Below are 20,430 nucleotides of genomic sequence, written 5' to 3'. Positions count from 1 at the left end.
GCTACGGGGAGGTCCTGCGTTAAAACGCCTGTCGCTGATCGGAGTCTTCCTCTCTGCAGCACTGCCCTGGTTAAAGCACGCGCCGGGTCTGTAAGCTTTCGGACAAGATTAAGGTTTACGGATTTGTGGGGCTCTTGCATGCTAATCGCATTCTATACTGTTAGACGACTGAAGAGAAAATAAGAAAATGGCTAACTATCATAAACCCGACGAGAAAAAACTGCAAGGCCTGAAGGATATTGCGAACAAGTTGAGGATCCACTCCATTAGGGCGACATGTGCTTCCAACTCTGGGTAAATAAATCCGTTAAACTATACTGTATTCCTGTTAACATTCAAATAACGTCATAAATGTAGCCTGTGCCTAGCTGGCAGACGCTGAATTGTTGAATGCGAGAGGACATGTTCGTGCAGCGTCACATCACGTCCAGTTTACTTTCATAATGTAGCCACTGTAATTATTAGTGGCTTGTCCCACTAGCTGACTAGGGATATGGATATAAGTTGGTCGAATGCATAACTACGTAGACGACAAGTTACCGTGTGCTGCAAGTTATTTTCATATTCGTTAGACTGGACGAATATACCGAACGACGTGTACGAGCCATGGTACGAGCATACAGTGTATCAACGTTCAGTCTCAGTGGGCGGTTCCATATTTTCTGCAGGAACCATGAACGGAATTGGATGCACGTCTGTCGTTGCATTTTATTTCGTTGACCGTTACGACTAAATCTTGCAGTTACGGGGCAAAAATGACAATGTGTTTTGCAGTCACAACAACGTTATGTTTAAACTTGAATAATGTAACTAAGATGACACTGACAGAAGTCACATGGGGGTCCTCGTGCAGTTTTTCCACACTCGTCGGTCGTTATGCAGCTGCAAGGTTTTCCGAAAAGTAGAAAGCGCTGAATACCGGACTTGGACTTTAGCCCAGAGCCACATTGCACCTGCTGTCCTTTCTGTTGAATGGATTGTCGCTACGATAAAAAAACGCGTTTTCTTGACTTTAAAGGCGTACAACGCAAATAATAGCCATAATTATTTAAAGCGTTAAAATGATCTGTGGTGTTTGTTTAAACTTTTGATATTTTGCTGCATGGTTGTCCCAGTTTGAGAAATCATGTACATCCCTGAAATGAATTATGCTTCCTACTTCCTGATAGGTTTCAGTGAACCGAGCCTTCATATTTTCTTTTTGGAAATGTTGACACAGCGTAAAGCCTTTTTTTAATGGAAAGGATATCTGGAAAAACGTGTTTTCAAGAATGAGTAAAACGGACGTATAACGTTGGTGTGTTTCCTGAAAGGTTGTCATTGTAGAATAATCGGAATCTAACAACGAAAGCTGTCACGTGCCACGTGCTAAATCACTTGCACGGTTACCATGCAATGGCACATTATGTATAGGTTTATTATTGAAATGGGTATTGTTCATATTCTCCAGTTGAATGAATTCATAGTAAAATGTTGCTAAATGTTATGGATGACCAATTTTCTTTGCCTTTCAGTGTATTTGGATGCAGCTCTCCTTGTTTTTTTGGTGTGATTCTGCGGTTTAATAGTTGAAACGTTTTGAGTGTCTCAGGGCTGGAAGAGTTACTGTATGTGTGACTCTGAAGAAGACCCTTGCTGACCTCCACATGACCCCAGTAATCCAGTGTATCTGGAGCCTGATAGTAAGTGTAAGCCTGGGGTTTCCCTGGCATAAAAGCTGTGCATGTCTTAGCACAGAAGCCCACCTAACTCACCCTGAATCCTGACCTCTGCCCTTAGGGTCAACAGCACCAGGACCTGCCCCACAGGCGGTAGTGCATGTGACAGACCTAACAAACATGCTTAAAACTAAACAGTTTCAGTAAAATAAAACAAGTTCCCTGTTAGGGGAAATGGTATGAGTGTCAATTGTCCCTGTCCAATGTGTCAGTGTGGTGGTGTAACCACGGTGACATACATACTCAGCTATGCCTGGAGCTGGTGAAATAACATATTCTCTCGGTCTGTTCCAGTCGTGGCCGTGTGTTTGTGTGGTGTGTGTGTGTGTGTGTGTGTGTGTGTGTCTGTGTGGTGCATGTGGTGTGTGTGTGTGTGTGTGTCCCAATCCTGACTGTGCACTGTGCTTGGTGTGAACTCTGCACTTGGATGGTAGCTGTAGATTTTGCCTGGTAATACTTACTCTTCTGTTTTACTTACTCTTACTCTCATTTGGGGGGGGGGGGTGCTTTTTAAAAATACAGTTATGATGGTGCCTTTGCCTCAATTCTGAGTAGTGAGTATTTGCGTGTGTACAAATTTGCATATCCTCACATTAATTTATGTGAGTGCAAAAACATCTGAAAAAAATGTGATATTTTCCCAAAATTATTGCCTGAATTTCAAGGCAAAACGGCATTAGTTTCCAGACCTCTCCCGTTATGCCCCACTGAAATCAGAGTGATTAGGGCCTATCAGCCTGCTGTTTCACTAACACTGACACTAATCTACCCAACTGTTTTAGTAGAACCACATATCCTGATTGAAGGTAAATTTTAAAGGACCGATGTCTGAAACTGAAGCTGTATCACTGCTCTAAGCCCCAGCCGAGAGTCCATCTTCAACCCAAAGTGTTTAAGCTGTGTAAATATTGCAGTTGATATCACTACAGCAGGACTTTGGTACCGGGTTCAGGTACGTGTTCCCGTACAGACTATAGCACTGTGTGTTACGCTGTATCGCAGAGATGATCAGGCTGTTCATACTCAGTCAGAAAGGGGCTGTAGGATTGTCCCGCACGGGAAATGAATTCACACCCTGGAGTGACTGCAGGGTCACTGACGTCATGGTAACTGTCCGGGTCGGGGTCAGTTTCATGTCAATTCAGGAAATGAACAGATACTCAGTTCATGACGTGGGAAAGTGCCCAGAATGTTCTGTGGGCCTTTCTGTAATCCATTCATTGAATTTCAGTTCATTTCTTGAATTGACCGAACTGAAATGGACAGGAGGATCCATGAAACTCACGGCACTGATTTTTTAGAAATGTGTTAATTGTTTTTTTTTTTTTTGCGCTGACTCCGCCCAGACACCCCACCTCCTGCTGCAGTGCGGCTGAGATCATGTCTGTGCTGTTCTTCCACACCATGCGCTACAAGGCCAGCGACCCGCGCAACGCCTGCAACGACCGCTTCATCATGAGCAAGGTGCGTCCTCCGGCGCCGCACGCACACAACGGTCCCCACGTAATAGTGCACACACACAACGGTCCCCACGTAATAGTGCACACACACAACGGTCCCCATGTAATACTGCACACACACAACGGTCCATATGTAATACTGCGCGCACACAACAGTCTGTGTGTAATACTGCACACACACAATGGTCCCCACGTAATACTGCACACACACAACGGTCCATATGTAATACTGCGCGCACACAGTGGTCCGCATGTAATACTGCACGCACACAACGGTCCCCACGTAATACTGCACACACACAACGCTCCGCATGTAATACCGCACACACACAACGGTCCCCACGTAATACTGCACACACACAACGGTCCCCACGTAATCCTGCACACACACACAACGGTCCCCACATTATACTGCACACACACAACGGTCCACATGTAATACTGCACACACACAACGGTCCCCACATTATACTGCGCACACACAACGGTCCCCACGTAATACTGCACACACACACCGGTCCCCATGTAATACCGCACGCACACAACGGTCCCCACGTAATACTGCACACACACAACGGTCCCCACGTAATACTGCACACACACAACGGTCCCCACGTTATACCGCACGCACACAACGGTCCCCACGTAATACCGCACATACACAACGGTCCCCACGTAATACTGCACACACACAACGGTCCCCACGTAATACTGCACGCACACAACGGTCCCCATGTTATACTGCACACACACAATGGTCCCCACGTAATACTGCACACACACAACGGTCCCCACGTAATACTGCACACACACAACGGTCCCCACATAATACTGCACACACACACCGGTCTGTGTGTAATACTGCGCGTTTGAACTGATCTAAAATTAAAGGGTACGCACCAGGATATCATAAAAAAAATGAAGTACACAAGCCAAGTGGAAGAATTTGTCCTGTTTCATGATTTGCAGTGTTAAAAGAAACATAATTTTATTGAAATAAAGGCAAGAAATAAAATAATTACTTACTATTTTTGCCCCGCCCCCCTTTTTTTGCAATCCCCAGGATGATCACCCACATCATATTTTGTGAGACAAAAAGGTGATACTTTGAATTTAGCTAGCTATAGCAAGCCCTTTTAAGGAATTATCCTATGCTTGACGCGGATAAGGAACTTATTGCGACAACGCTACTGGAAAGCGAGTTAAATTGACGTATGATGGTAATTCGCTCGCTAGAGGTGGATTAGAGTCAGGAGGGGGCCAGGATTTCTCTTAAAACTATTATAAAAATTTTTAAAATAGCGAGTTACTTTGACGATAAGAGGAATAATTTCATACATCAAAATGTCAAGGATGATTTGTGAATCGTGATGATTTTGCGCCCTCTCCTTGATGCTGTAATCTAACTAATTCATCAGTGCAGCTACAACAAGGAGTAGGCTACATCTTTTGCCACAAACCGGATCAGGCCAATCAGGAAGTGATATGATCGGCTTCCGATCTCGTCCATTGAAAGTAGTGACCTCCTGTCGTCCGTTTATATACAATCAATGACTGGGGTAGATTCAAAGGTAGGAGCTATGCTAGCTAATTCCATCCATCTGCAGCCACTGATGGAGCTAGCAGTTAGCATGCAGCTCGTATTGTCTAATACAGTGTTCCCAGCCTTGGTCCTGGAGTACTGTTTATGTTGGTTTTCGTTCCAACCACAATCTCAGTATTTAAGAAGCTGTTAATTTTTCTTAATTAGGTGCTTTTCGTGTTCAGAGGGATCATTCAAGTACTTGATGAAACGGCGAGTTTAACCCTTTGAGGTGTGAGGTCACAAATGTGTGATTAGAATGTTCTTAACTGAACATTCCAATGCTGATGTAACCATCACCACTGGTAACTGAAAGCAGTGGAGCTCTAGAACACCGACTTATTCCGTAAAAAGCCACTCTTCAGACGGTTAACGGGTCCCACTCTTCAGACGGTTAACGGGTCCCACTCTTCAGACAGTTAATGGGTCCCACTCTTCAGACGGTTAACGGGTCCCACTCTTAGACGGTTAACGGGTCCCACTCTTCAGGCGGTTAATGGGTCCCACTCTTCAGGCGGTTAACGGGTCCCACTCTTAGACGGTTAACGGGTCCCACTCTGGGTCCCACTCTTCAGGCGGTTAACGGGTCCCACTCTGGGTCCCACTCTTCAGGCGGTTAATGGGTCCCACTCTCCAGACGGTTAATGGGTCCCACTCTGGGTCCCACTCTTCAGGCGGTTAATGGGTCCCACTCTTCAGATGGTTAATGGGTCCCACTCTTCAGGCGGTTAACGGGTCCCACTCTTCAGGCGGTTAACGGGTCCCACTCTTCAGACGGTTAATGGGTCCCACTCTGGGTCCCACTCTTCAGATGGTTAATGGGTCCCACTCTTCAGACGGTTAATGGGTCCCACTCTTCAGACGGTTAATGGGTCCCACTCTTCAGGCGGTTAATGGATCCCACTCTGGGTCCCACTCTTCAGATGGTTAATGGGTCCCACTCTTCAGGCGGTTAACGGGTCCCACTCTTCAGACGGTTAATGGGTCCCACTCTGGGTCCCACTCTTCAGATGGTTAATGGGTCCCACTCTTCAGACGGTTAATGGGTCCCACTCTTCAGACGGTTAATGGGTCCCACTCTTCAGACGGTTAATGGGTCCCACTCTGGGTCCCACTCTTCAGATGGTTAATGGGTCCCACTCTTCAGGCGGTTAACGGGTCCCACTCTTCAGACGGTTAATGGGTCCCACTCTGGGTCCCACTCTTCAGATGGTTAATGGGTCCCACTCTTCAGACGGTTAATGGGTCCCACTCTTCAGACGGTTAATGGGTCCCACTCTTAGACGGTTAACGGGTCCCACTCTTCAGACGGTTAACGGGTCCCACTCTTCAGATGGTTAATGGGTCCCACTCTTCAGGCGGTTAATGGGTCCCACTCTTCAGACGGTTAATGGGTCCCACTCTTAGACGGTTAATGAGTCCCACTCTGGGTCCCACTCTTAGACGGTTAACGGGTCCCACTCTGGGTCCCACTCTTAGACGGTTAACGGGTCCCACTCTTCAGATGGTTAATGGGTCCCACTCTTCAGACGGTTAACGGGTCCCACTCTTCAGACGGTTAATGGGTCCCACTCTTCAGACGGTTAATGGGTCCCACTCTTCAGACGGTTAATGGGTCCCACTCTTCAGACGGTTAACGGGTCCCACTCTTCAGATGGTTAATGGGTCCCACTCTTCAGGCGGTTAATGGGTCCCACTCTTCAGGCGGTTAATGGATCCCACTCTTCAGACGGTTAACGGGTCCCACTCTTCAGATGGTTAATGGGTCCCACTCTTCAGACGGTTAATGGGTCCCACTCTTCAGACGGTTAACGGGTCCCACTCTTCAGATGGTTAATGGGTCCCACTCTTCAGGCGGTTAATGGGTCCCACTCTTCAGGCGGTTAATGGATCCCACTCTTCAGACGGTTAACGGGTCCCACTCTTCAGATGGTTAATGGGTCCCACTCTTCAGGCGGTTAACGGGTCCCACTCTTCAGACGGTTAATGGGTCCCACTCTCCAGACGGTTAATGGGTCCCACTCTGGGTCCCACTCTTAGACGGTTAACGGGTCCCACTCTTCAGATGGTTAATGGGTCCCACTCTTCAGACGGTTAACGGGTCCCACTCTTCAGACGGTTAATGGGTCCCACTCTTCAGACGGTTAATGGGTCCCACTCTTCAGACGGTTAATGGGTCCCACTCTTTTCCCAGGGTCACGCTGCTCCGGTCCTGTACGCCGCCTGGGTAGAGGCGGGGTTTGTGAAAGAGGCGGACATTCTGAACCTGCGCAAGATCGACTCCGATCTGGAGGGACACCCCACCCCCGTGAGTCGCCCGCACCTTGACCGCCCACGCCCGTGGTCACACACACACACACACACACACACAGTGACTGCACAGTTATTGATGGTCATCCACGCCCAGGGTCACACACACACACACACACACACACAGTGACTGCGCAGTTATTGATGGTCATCCATGCCCGGGGTCACACACACACAGTGACTGCTCAAATGCTGACAGTTGTGCACTTGCATCACAGCACTGCAATGGCAATATGGCCTAAAGTGTGATGCCGTAGTGTGCAATGAGTGCTGGTATGACTTCTGCACATTAAAATAAATGTTTACATTTTTTAGATGCTGGTAGTTAATTATTCTCGGTTGAGTTGAGGTAGGGCAGCACCCCAAGGTTTGCGGGTTTCTGCTGTGTGCCGTCCGCAGAAGCTGGCGTTCGTTGACGTGGCAACGGGGTCCCTAGGACAGGGACTGGGAGCTGCCTGTGGGATGGCCTACACTGGGAAACACTTTGACAAGGCCAGGTACTGCCCTAAATCCTTCTTCCAAATGCATCGCATATTAACAAGCCAAGCATCGTCTCACCTCCACAGAAACTGTGCCGGCTTAATTTACATGTTATACTCGGAGTCTGGGTACTCCCACACACACCCACCAACAACTTCAGAATTTACACAGAGTATTTACTGCCTGATCTGTCGTCTGTCAAAAATGGTCTTCAATTCTTGTAATCTGGCTCAGGACAGAAGCTCAATATGTATAAATAATAAATATGAATTATGTAAACGTTTTATTTAATCATAACATGATGGTTATGAACGTCTTTTAAAACGTCTTTTTTTTTTGTATTCAAAGAAATTTTACCTGTGCCAGCTGGGACCATAGCACACTGTGGAAATGTCCCCTCCTGGCATTCATCGGTAAAACATCGGTAAAATGGAAATGCTCTCTTATTTGGGTGGATCCCCAGTGATGCCCTGTGTTTCTTCCGCCCTGTGATGTCATAGTTACCGGGTGTACTGCATGCTGGGAGATGGGGAGTGCTCGGAGGGAGCCGTGTGGGAGGCCATGGCCTTCGCCTCCTACTACGGCCTGGACAACCTGGTGGCCATCCTGGACGTGAACCGCCTGGGGCAGAGTGAGCCCGCCCCGCTGCAGCACGACGTCGACGCTTACCGCCGCCGCTGCGAGGCGTTCGGGTACGGCTTAACCCCTCAACTCTGACCTCTGAACTCCGGACCCCGGTACGGGTGCTCAAGGCTCGGACCTCACTGCAGCCTGAGGGGGAAAAACCTGTGCTTACAGCCCTGTGCTGTTTCCTCTTTAGGGTGTGAGGTCACAAATAGGTGATTAGAATGTTCTTACCTGAACATTCTAATGCTGATGTAACGGTCGCCACTGGTAACTGAAAGCAGTGGAGTTCTAGAACACTGACTTAGAGTTTTGAAAAAACCTGCTCTTCAAAGGGTCAATTACACTGTCATGTGTTTCAGTGTTAATATTTACTTTTTGTACTTGTAACTCTCGTAATCACCACAGGAAGTCCTCCCTCGTATGCGTTTAGGTCTGATGAGATTAGATCAGACTGCTTTATTGTCCTCTAATGAGGATATTATCTCCAGAGCTCATTCAGAATATTATCCAGCAACATAGCCATCCAATACAGCGTCATACATCCACGCAGAGGTTTAGTAGTTATTTTACTTCAGATAAATGACTGAACTTTCCTTAGCAGAATGATGGGTCCGCTGCTTCCCCCAGCGTAAGCAGGGAGCCCTGTGATTGGTTGGGCAGGCTGGTACTGACTGTGCGCTGTCTCAGGTGGAACACCTACGTGGTGGACGGGCATGACGTGGAGGAGCTGTGCAAGGCCCTGTGGCAGGCGCAGCAGCAGAAGGGCAAGCCTACCGCCATCGTCGCCAAAACGTTCAAGGGCAAAGGGCTCCGAGGTGAGCGACACCCCTCCGTCACCCTGACGACTGGACCGCACCTCCCGCTCCGTCACCCTGACGACTGGACCGCACCTCCTACACCTCCCGCTCCGTCCCCCTGACGACTGGACCGCACCTCCTACACCTCCTGCTCTGTCCCCCTGACGACTGGACCGCACCTCCTACACCTCCCGCTCCGTAACCCTGACGACTGGACCGCACCTCCTACACCTCCCGCTCTGTCACCCTGACGACTGGACCGCACCTCCTACACCTCCTGCTCCGTAACCCTGACGACTGGACCGCACCTCCTACACCTCCCGCTCTGTCACCCTGACGACTGGACCGCACCTCCTACACCTCCCGCTCCGTCACCCTGACGACTGGACCGCACCTCCTACACCTCCTGCTCCGTAACCCTGACGACTGGACCGCACCTCCTACACCTCCCGCTCCGTCCCCCTGATGACTGGACTGCACCTCCTACACCTCCCGCTCCGTCCCCCTGACGACTGGACCGCACCTCCTACACCTCCCGCTCCGTCCCCCTGATGACTGGACTGCACCTCCTACACCTCCCGCTCCGTCACCCTGATGACTGGACCGCACCTCCTACACCTCCTGCTCCGTCCCCCTGACGACTGGACCGCACCTCCTACACCTCCCGCTCCGTCCCCCTGACGACTGGACCGCACCTCCTACACCTCCCGCTCCGTCCCCCTGACGACTGGACCGCACCTCCTACACCTCCCGCTCCGTCACCCTGACGACTGGACCGCACCTCCTACACCTCCCGCTCTGTCACCCTGACGACTGGACCGCACCTCCTACACCTCCCGCTCCGTCCCCCTGATGACTAGACCGCACCTCCTACACCTCCTGCTCCGTCACCCTGACGACTGGACCGCACCTCCTACACCTCCCGCTCTGTCACCCTGACGATTGGACCGCACCTCCTACACCTCCCGCTCCGTCCCCCTGACGACTAGACCGCACCTCCTACACCTCCTGCTCCGTCACCCTGATGACTGGACCGCACCTCCTACACCTCCCGCTCCGTCACCCTGATGACTGGACCGCACCTCCTACACCTCCCGCTCTGTCACCCTGACGACTGGACCGCACCTCCTACACCTCCCGCTCCGTCCCCCTGACGACTGGACCGCACCTCCTACACCTCCCGCTCCGTCCCCCTGACGACTGGACCGCACCTCCTACACCTCCCGCTCCGTCACCCTGACGACTGGACCGCACCTCCTACACCTCCCGCTCCGTCACCCTGACGACTGGACCGCACCTCCTACACCTCCTGCTCTGTCCCCCTGATGACTGGACTGCACCTCCTACACCTCCCGCTCCGCCCCCCTGACGACTGAACCGCACCTCCTACACCTCCCGCTCCATCTCCCTGATGACTGGACCGCACCTCCTACACCTCCCGCTCCATCTCCCTGATGACTGGACCGCACCTCCTACACCTCCCGCTCCGTCCCCCTGATGACTGGACCGCACCTCCTACACCTCCCGCTCCGTCTCCCTGACGACTGGACCGCACCTCCTACACCTCCTGTAGGTTCTGAGGGCAGAAAGCCCGCACAGGTGGCGGTTCTGCACACTCAGACTCTGGGGTCAGGAGCTTTAGCTGTTTCAGCTTACCGCTTTAATAATGATTGACTGCTCCTGCCCTAATCTTAGCCCCCGTGATGGGATCAAAGGTTGGGTCAAAGCAGCATGAAGGGAGCTTATTATTGGTTAAACCTCAGCTGCCCCTCAGGATCTATATCTACATGCATATGTGTATCTGCTTAAGTCTTTTTATGTTCGGATGAGTTGCTAAATTCAGGGGTCCTGATGCGTCTCCTTTTTAATTCAGAAAAGTGAACTTTTTTTTTTACAAGTTAAGTTCTTTCATAAATGTTTCCTATTTACACAATGCAGACTTGGCTTGCTGCCATTTGCTTGTCTGTGGAAAGTGAAGAGTTCACCGACAAGCAAATGGCAGCAAGCCAAAGTCTGCATTGTGCAAATAGGTGTAGTTTCAGTGACAAAGTGAAAGAGTTAGGTACCGACTGGCTTACTGACTAAGTGTCCCTGGGCTGTGAATATGGGACATATATTCTTCATGGCATAGCTAGCCATTTCTCTCAATAAGGCTCAACTCTGTTCCTCAATATACATTTAAAGTGTTTATTGGGAACTAACTGGTTGTTAAAATTCACTGTTTGCAACTTCAGTTGAAACAGAAACGAGCATAATCAGGGATGTCCCCAGACCAATTTCTGTGTCAATTTAAAGAGGTTTTTATTGGTCTATTATATAGGGAAACACTCCTCTGTGATAAGAAGGTTTGTACACACAGCTGAATATCTGCAAATCCAATATCTATGGTGTTTCCTTTTCACCGCATTTAATTTCTGAATGTGTTGACTCGAAGGTGGCATTTCATGATCTCTTTGGTGAGATCTGTCTCCCCCTGGTGGTGGTGGTGGTGGTGTGCGTCACTTTAAATCACGTGGCCGGCGTGTCCTCCACAGGGATTGAGAATGAGGATAACTGGCACGGGAAGCCCATTCCCAAGGACCGCGTCGATGCCCTGCTCGCTGACCTTAAGGGGCAGATCCAGACCAACAAGCCGCTGTACCCAGATCAGCCCGACGATGACGTCCCCCACCTCGACCTGTCCCCCATCCGCCTGCCCTCCCCACCTGCCCACAAAAAGGGGGACAAGGTGAGCCACCTGGCCTGCTGTCGCCCGGGGTGATAATATAGGGGTAGGATGTTGCTGTTATCACCTTTTGCATAGATATCAGACAGGAGCTCCACCAATCACAGGACACATTGGTGATAAGAAACGGAACAATGCCAGCAGTGATTGGTGGATACTTTCTAGGATCCCTTATGGTATCCAGTCTGGAAAGAAGCTATCCGTCTACTTCTGTCATTCTTTTGTTGCTCTGTGATTGGTAGACGTCCTCTCTGGTTTCTAGGCCTGAGATCATACTCTCTGCCTATGATACAATTTGCATATCAATATAGGGTTCATATCATATCCACCCCCCCCACCATGAATTATGCGATATTTTAAACTATTATGCCGATTAAAGGAAAAATCCAGTTTTATTGAACAATAGAAATAAAATAGACATCTATATCACTGTCATATGTGAATACCTTTTATAAAACAGAAATATTTTTTTGTAATTTTACAGTGTTGATGCAGAGATCGGTATACTCCATTTAGCAACGCTTAACATTCAGAACCTAATAAAGTTAGCTGTCAGGTCAAGGTTGGTTTTGAAAAGCAGTAATCTGAGTCATGTGGTCCAGCTACCTCACGCAAAGCTGTCCGTAGCGGGACCAGAGGAAGGGACTCGGGAGGTTGGATAAACCGGTAAAAATGAAAACAAGCTGCTTTCAGAATGTCAATATGCAAAACATCCTGTTCAACAAACCCATTTTTGCATTTTTTTTCTTTTTGTTCAGCCTCTTGACTTGAAATCACATTGACTTGACTTGCCTTGAAATGCATTTTTACTTCAGTATTTGACATATTACCAGTATATTTATAGATTCCAAGCTTGGAAAGAAATTTAACAAATGCTTTCATGAGTGTAGATAAGCTTGTTTATGTGAGTTTCTGTTAAATAAGTAGCTGCATGACTATATATTATAAGGGAATGGTACTCCTGTCATGACGTGTCCATGTAAGAGTACTTGTCTCAAATTCCTCTCTTTTTATCTACATTGTCAATGCTTACTGTTGCTTAAAACCTAGTCTTTTGTCTGGAATACGTACACTATATACTGTATATCGTATTTGTATTTATAGGTTATATGCATTGTATTCATTAGTTATTAATCTGTTTACCAAAATGTGCAAATGGCTGGCTTATACATTCTGTGTGTGCGTTTGTGCGTGTGTGTGTGCGTGTGTGTGTATGCGTGCGCGTGTGTGTGTGTGTGTGCGTATGTGTGTGTGTCTGTGTCCGCGTGTGTGTGTGCGCGTGTGCGTGTGTGTGCGCGTGTGCGCGTGTGCATGTGTGTGTGTGTGCGTGTGCGTGATCACGGCGCAGATTTCCACTCGCCGGGCGTACGGAGTGGCTCTGGCTCGGCTGGGTCAGGCCAGCTCCCGGGTGGTGGCACTGGATGGAGACACCAAGAACTCCACCTTCTCCGAGACCTTCAAGAAGGCCCACCCCGAGCGCTACATCGAGTGCTTCATCGCTGAGCAGAACATGGTGAGGAAGAGGAGCACACAGATCCATCACATTCTGACCTCACACTGTTCACCACCGCTGTGGTACTGTGACCCGCTGCAGTTTATACTCCCTGCTCGCGCTGTGAAGTACAAATCAAGATAAACAATGAATGCTGATTGGTTTTGAATAATCATGTTGTACAATGCAAAGAGCTGATTGGTTTAGATCAGTGGTAACCAACCCTGTTCTGGGAGATCTACTGCAAAGCACACCTCATTCAGCAGCTAGAGATCTCATTGAGCTGCTCATTAGCAGAGTCAGGTGTGCTAAATTAGGGTTGGAGTGAAAGCCTACAGGATGGTAGATCTCCAGAAACAGGGCTGGCTATCACCGCTTTAGATTGAAACTGCTACCGGTTTTCTCAATCCGAGCCTCCAGCACTTGCGTTTCCTCCTCCGGGGGATGAGGGGGCGCTGTGATCAGACCCTGACGCTCCCTCTCACCCCTGCAGGTGAGCGTGGCGATCGGGTGCGCCACGCGGGACCGCACGGTCGCGTTCGCCAGCACGTTCGCCGCCTTCATGTCGCGGGCCTACGACCAGATCCGCATGGCGGCCATCTCGCAGTCCAACGTCAACCTGGTGGGCTCCCACTGCGGGGTTTCCATCGGTGAGACAACACACACCCCTACACCCCTACAACACACACCCCTACACCCCTACAACACACACCCCTACACCCCTACAACACACACCCCTACACCCCTACAACACGGCAACACACACCCCTACACCCCTACAACACACACCCCTACACCCCTACAACACACACCCCTACACCCCTACAACACACACCCCTACACCCCTACAACACGGCAACGCACACCCCTACACCCCTACAACACGGCAACGCACAGCCCTACACCCTGACAACACGGCAACGCACAGCCCTACAACACAGCAACACACACCCCTACACCCCTACAACACAGCAACACACACCCCTACACCCTGACAACACGGCAACGCACAACCCTACAACACAGCAACGCACAACCCTACACCCCGACAACACGGCAACGCACAGCCCTACAACACAGCAACACACACCCCTACACCCCTACAACACGGCAACGCACAACCCTACAACACTGCAACACGCACCCCTGCACCCCTACAACACGGCAACGCACAACCCTACAACACAGCAACACACGCCCCTACAACACAGCAACGCACACCCCTACAACACAACAACACACACCCCTACACCCCTACAACCTAGCAACAGACACCCCTACAACACGGCAACGCACAACCCTACAACACAGCAATGCACACCTCTACAACACAGCAACAGACACCCCTACAACACAGCAACGCACACCCCTACAACACAGCAACACACACCCCTACAACACAGCAACGCACACCCCTACAACACGGCAACGCACAACCCTACAACACAGCAACGCACACCCCTACAACACAGCAACACACACCCCTACAACACAGCAACGCACACCCCTACAACACCGCAACACACACTCCTACAGCACAGCAACACAAACCCCTACAACACAGCAACACACACTCCTACAACACAGCAACACATCAACACACACCCGTACAGCACAGCAACACAAACCCCTACAGCTCATCAACACATGAACACACACCCCTACAGCACAGCAACACATCACCACACACCCTCTTAACTGTGTTCTGATTGGCTGGTGTGCTGTCCTGTGTTCAGGGGAGGATGGGACACTGTGTTCTGATTGGCTGGTGTACGGTCCTGTGTTCAGGGGAGGATGAGACACTGGGTTCTGATTGGCTGGTGTGTACGGTCCTGTGTTCAGGAGAGGATGGGACACTGGGTTCTGATTGGCTGCTGTATTGTCCTGTGTTCATGGGAGGATGGGACCCTGGGTTCTGATTGGCTGGTGTACTGTCCTGTTCAGGGAGGGATGAGACACTGGGTTCTGATTGGCCGGTGTACTGTCCTGTTCAGGGAGGGATGAGACACTGGGTTCTGATTGGCTGGTGTATTGTCCTATGTTCAGGGGAAGATGGGCCGTCTCAGATGGCCCTGGAGGACTTGGCCATGTTCAGGGCGGTCCCCACCTGCACCGTCTTCTACCCCTCAGACGGAGTCTCCACTGAGAGAGCTGTGGAGCTGGCAGCCAACACAAAGGTGTGTGCGTGTGTGTGTGTGTGTGTGTGTGTGTGTGTGAGAGAGAGAGAGAGAGTGTGTGTGTGTGTGTGTGAGAGAGAGAGAGAGGGAGAGAGAGTGTGTGTGTGTGAGTGTGAGAGAGAGAGAGAGAGAGAGCGTGTGTGTGAGAGTGTGTGAGAGAGTGTGGCTGTGTGTGTGTGTGTGTGTGAGAGAGAGTGTGTGTGTGTGAGTGTGTGTAAGTGTGTGTGTGTGTGTAAGTGTGAGTGTATGAGTGTGTGTAAGTGTGCGTGTGTATGCCTCTTGCTGGAATCTCCTCTTCCTCCTGCAGGGAATCTGCTTCATCAGGACGAGCAGGCCGGACACTCCAGTGATCTACCGCTCAGAGGAGAAGTTTGCCGTTGGACAGGCCAAGGTCAGGCACCGGGGCCCAAGGGAGGGGGCACCCATACTGTGTGTCTACAGGTGTGTGTGCTTCATGAGACTGTCTTTTCATCGCTCTCTCTCTCTCCCTCTCTCTCTCCCTCTCTCCCTCTCTCTCTCCCTCTCTCTCTCCCTCTCTCTCCCCCTCTCTCTCTCCCTCTCTCCCTCTCTCTCTCCTCTCTCCAGGTAGTGCGGCAGTCGGACAGTGACAGGGTGACAGTCATTGGCGCTGGAGTGACACTGCACGAGGCCCTGACTGCAGCCAATCAGCTGGCCGGAGAAGGTGGGTCAAGCAGGGGGTTCTGGGGTACAGGAACAAATTAGGAGAATTGAAGTGATAAGAACGATCCTAGACTGGGAGTGCCCTGCAGAGTAGTGACAGAATTAGTCCTGATACAGCCTGAAGAGATGCGTCTTCAGACCACGGCGGAAGATGGGATGACTGTGAGAGGATCGTAGAGGGAGGAGGAGTTTGGGAACTTTTGGTTTTTGGGCCTGGTCCCCTGGTTTAGCTTTCCTGGTTCTGAGGTGCGACAGCCTTACTAGATCAGTACAACGACTTGCCTACCAAAAAATAAAATGAGTGAGTAACGGTTGTCCAGTGCAGACCTGGCCCTTCATAGAGGTGGGAAGAGTAAGCTTAGCAGTGAGATGGGTGTTGGAGACAGACTGGGTGAGTCTGCTTCTCCTCTACATTCCACTCGGTGGTGGAGGGCCTTGATCGATCGGTTTGCTTCACTGCAGCACACGCACACGCTGGTTAGGCTCAGCTCCGGGGGTTACATTCAGCATTTGGGCGTTCCCTTTTCCATCCAGGACCAAGGTGTTCTTTGGTATTAATTGGGTGCTGATTTTTGGTCCTGGAGAGCTTGTGGCTCTCCAGGACCAGAGTTGCAGATGTCTCTAGGCTTTTCTAATTCTGCCCCTCCCCCTCTCTGTCCCGCCCCCCTCTCTGCCCCGCCCCTGCTTTGCTCTCTCCAGGTGTGAATATCCGGGTCATTGACCCGTTCACCATCAAACCCCTGGACACGGCCACCATCCTCCTGAGCGCCAGAGCAACCGGAGGCCGAGTCATCACTGTGGAGGACCACTACAGAGAGGGTGAGAGGGGTCACAAGCTTTTACAGAGAGGGTGAGAGGGGTCACAAGCTTTTACAGAGAGGGCGAGAGGGGTCACAAGCTTTTACAGAGAGGGCGAGAGGGGTCACAAGCTTTTACAGAGAGGGTGAGAGGGGTCACAAGCTTTTACAGAGAGGGTGAGAGGGGTCACAAGCTTTTACAGAGAGGGTGAGAGGGGTCACAAGCTTTTACAGAGAGGGTGAGAGGGGTCACAAGCTTTTACAGAGAGGGTGAGAGGGGTCACAAGCTTTTACAGAGAGGGTGAGAGGGGTCACAAGCTTTTATAGAGAGGGTGAGAGGGGTCACAAGCTTTTACAGAGAGGGTGAGAGGGGTCACAAGCTTTTACAGAGAGGGTGAGAGGGGTCACAAGTTTTTACAGAGAGGGTGAGGGGGGTCACAACCTTTTACAGAGAGGGTGAGAGGGGTCACAAGCTTTTACAGAGAGGGTGAGAGGGGTCACAACCTTTTACAGAGAGGGTCAGAGGGGTCACAAGCTTTTACAGAGAGGGTGAGAGGGGTCACAAGCTTTTACAGAGAGGGTCAGAGGGGTCACAAGCTTTTACAGAGAGGGTGAGAGGGGTCACAAGCTTTTACGGAGAGGGTGAGAGGGGTCACAAGCTTTTACAGAGAGGGTGAGAGGGGTCACAAGCTTTCACAGAGAGGGTGAGAGGGGTCACAAGCTTTCACAGAGAGGGTGAGAGGGGTCACAAGCTTTTACAGAGAGGGCGAGAGGGGTCACAACCTTTTACAGAGAGGGTCAGAGGGGTCACAAGCTTTTACAGAGAGGGTGAGGGGGGTCACAACCTTTTACAGAGAGGGTGAGAGGGGTCACAAGCTTTTACAGAGAGGGCGAGAGGGGTCACAAGCTTTTACAGAGAGGGTCAGAGGGGTCACAACCTTTTACAGAGAGGGTGACAGGGGTCACAACCTTTTCTCCTCCATACCGCACCGTCCTCCTCTTTTCTCTCTGCACCCATTCTCTCTCTTTGCTTCCTCTGTCTCTCTCCTACTCATCTCTCTCTTTTGCCATTCCTTCCTCTTTTTAACTGTTCATATGTCCTTTTTTGGCATGAGCGCTGTATGATATTTTTCTCCACACAAAGTGCGACATCGATCAGGAAGTGCCGTGTGCAAGTGCAAGGGCGGCACACTCTCCTGTGTGGTTGTGTTTGCCTTCCAAACATCAGGTTTTTTTTTAGAATATCATTTAGCACAGTGACTTGAGGTTGGTCAAGCAGCATGCGTTCCCCATGTTTTCCACAAAGATGACGTCTCAGCCCCCACTCCGTCTCTCTCTCTCTCTCTCTATCTCTCTCACCCCCCACTCTCTCTCTCTCTCTCACCCCCCCACTCCCTCTCTCTCTCTCTCTCTCTCTATCTCTCTCACCCCCCCCGCTCCCTCCCCCTCTCAGGTGGACTCGGTGAAGCAGTGTGTTCCGCTCTGGGGGAGGAGCCTGGCATTGTAGTGCAGCGATTGGCTGTCTCCGGCGTTCCGCGGAGCGGGAAGCCGCAGGAGCTGCTGGAGATGTACGGCATCAGCGCCCAGAACATCGTGGCCGCCGTCCGGTCCGCCTTCGCCAACTGATGGGGTGCGCGCCCAGCCCCCCCCCCCCACCACGCACCCTCTCCCCCGACAGCCCTGTTTTCGGCCTGGTTGTTACAGTCGTGTCCCCTTTCCTCCCCAAAGCGGGGAGCGTGTCAGGACAGGAGCCCCACTTCAGCGAGCTGCAGCGGTGACATCATAACCCTGTGACATCGTAGCAACATCGTAACAACATAACCCTGCGTGGGTGGTGCAGTTTCCGCTTCACCCCACCCTTTACTTAAAGCTTGTCGAGTTTGAACCCTGCATTCCTGTTCCTGTTTATATTCCCAAGCATGTCCTCTACGTGACAATGCATTCCCTCCACTCTAACATGAACATTTGGGTAAATCAACTTAATTGGGTTTGACCAGTACGAATAAGCATCTCTTGACCTCTTTTGCAGAAATGGAATTATGCCTAACTTGTGTGACCGGGCCGAGTGGAGTCAGGGAGAGGGGGTGGGCCAGTGGGGGCGGCGGCATCGGCTGTGACCTCAGAGACGTGGGAGGAGCTTAGCCTCCTGACTGCGTCTCATTGGTCAGGCCTAGTCCAGCTTCTCTTACAGTCTGTGTACGTGTCAGCAGTAATGTAGTGGTTTGTCTGATTTTAACATTCCTCTTCTGCTTAAATGTAACATTCCTCTTGTGCTTAAATGTAACATTCCTTTTCTGCAGCTGTTTTGCTTTAGTGTGAGAAAATCAGGAGCCTCTGTACTCCCAAATTCCTCTGCCCGTTTTCTTCCGGAACGTTCTATGGCTACAGTGTGTGACCTTGCCGTGACCTTGCCTGTGTGTTTGATATTTCCCTGTACTTACTGGCTTTGCTGAGGCTGTTTGGAGATCTCATATCCTCTGGTTCAATGGCAGGACACGGCAAGGCTGAATAATAGCAAACACTCGCTTTTGAATTCCTGGAGTTGCTTCCCGGTGGCAGCATGTGAATCTTAAACCTTTCCATCACCTAGGATCTTTAACCTTTCCAGCTTCCTGGTTTGAAATGACACTGCCTCTAAGGCTCGTAGGGAAAATGTGTAGAAGCTAGGGCATGATCAGATGTTTCTGAAACACTGTGAGCAGCTCCCGTTGCAGAAACACGTCACACTTGCGTTGCCGTAGTTACAGCTTGTGAGTGATGAATTAAACTGTGCGGAAACTCCCAGTTCATTTGTCTGTCTTTTTTGGAATAACGAAGAGGCAGACTTACTGGTGCAGGCTAAGTGTTGTCTTCTACGGTGTGTGTGTCTGTCTGTTTCGGGAGATGTGTGTGTGTGTGTGTGAGAAAGTGTCAGTTTTTTCGTCCAGGACTTGGTCTGACACGGGTCACAATAACGGCGACTTGTGACTTGACTTGCACTTGGAGGTTTTTTGACTTGAACTTGGACTTTTTTGTGTAGTAATTATCGTGTAATGGGCTGTTCATCCTGCCTAAATAAAAAAGGGCCATTCGATGTCTCTGGCCCTGTGTACTTGTAATCAAGTTTGTAATAGCTGTAAAATCTGATTCTGTTTTTGTGTTAATCGCTTCACTAATGAGTGCTGTAGAGAGAACTTGGAATGGGACTTGGACTGCTGATTGAGTGACTTGGACTTGGTCTCAGACTTGACCTACTGACACGGTGTTGTCCTCCTGGTTGAGCCTAAGCCCCGCCCTCAGAAGCGCACTTCCTGTGCCGTTCTGTGAACTTCCTGTGAGTGAGCGCGTGCAAACCCAGCCCCAGTGCGAACGCGTCAGACTCTCTCGTTCGGCTGTCTCCGGGAACGAGGGAACGTGACTCCCAGTGAGGCTGCTCAGTCCCACCCCCACTCCCGCGCCCCAATCGCGTTGTACTGAAGAACCTCCATGTTAAAGGTCATTCACTTCCCTGTTATATTGGCCTAAAATAGATTGGAGAGATACCATAGATAAACCTTTTACCATAGAGTAAAATGGGCCCGAAGGTCAGAAAGATGCTAGCCTTT

The 20,430-nt window shown here is 50.5% G+C and overlaps 1 protein-coding gene across 1 annotated transcript; it reads left to right on the top strand.

The window, feature by feature from the left end:
- The first annotated feature begins 33 nt into the window (after positions 1–33).
- LOC118207752 (transketolase-like) lies at positions 34–19,630 on the top strand. Its single transcript, XM_035381713.1, has 14 exons — positions 34–294; positions 3,065–3,182; positions 6,955–7,068; positions 7,470–7,567; positions 8,051–8,242; positions 8,865–8,992; positions 11,509–11,702; positions 13,048–13,212; positions 13,685–13,841; positions 15,238–15,368; positions 15,676–15,759; positions 15,954–16,050; positions 16,749–16,868; positions 18,300–19,630. Exons 1-14 carry the CDS (start codon positions 188–190, stop codon positions 18,470–18,472), a joined length of 1,878 nt encoding a protein of 625 aa, XP_035237604.1. The 5' UTR covers positions 34–187; the 3' UTR covers positions 18,473–19,630.
- Positions 19,631–20,430: the final 800 nt, after the last annotated feature.

Source organism: Anguilla anguilla, chromosome 11 (genome assembly GCF_013347855.1).
Source record: "Anguilla anguilla isolate fAngAng1 chromosome 11, fAngAng1.pri, whole genome shotgun sequence".
In the NCBI taxonomy this organism is placed as follows: Eukaryota; Metazoa; Chordata; class Actinopteri; order Anguilliformes; family Anguillidae; genus Anguilla; species Anguilla anguilla.
Note: the sequence above shows the minus strand (reverse complement) of the source record. Positions and strands in the feature narration are given on the sequence as shown.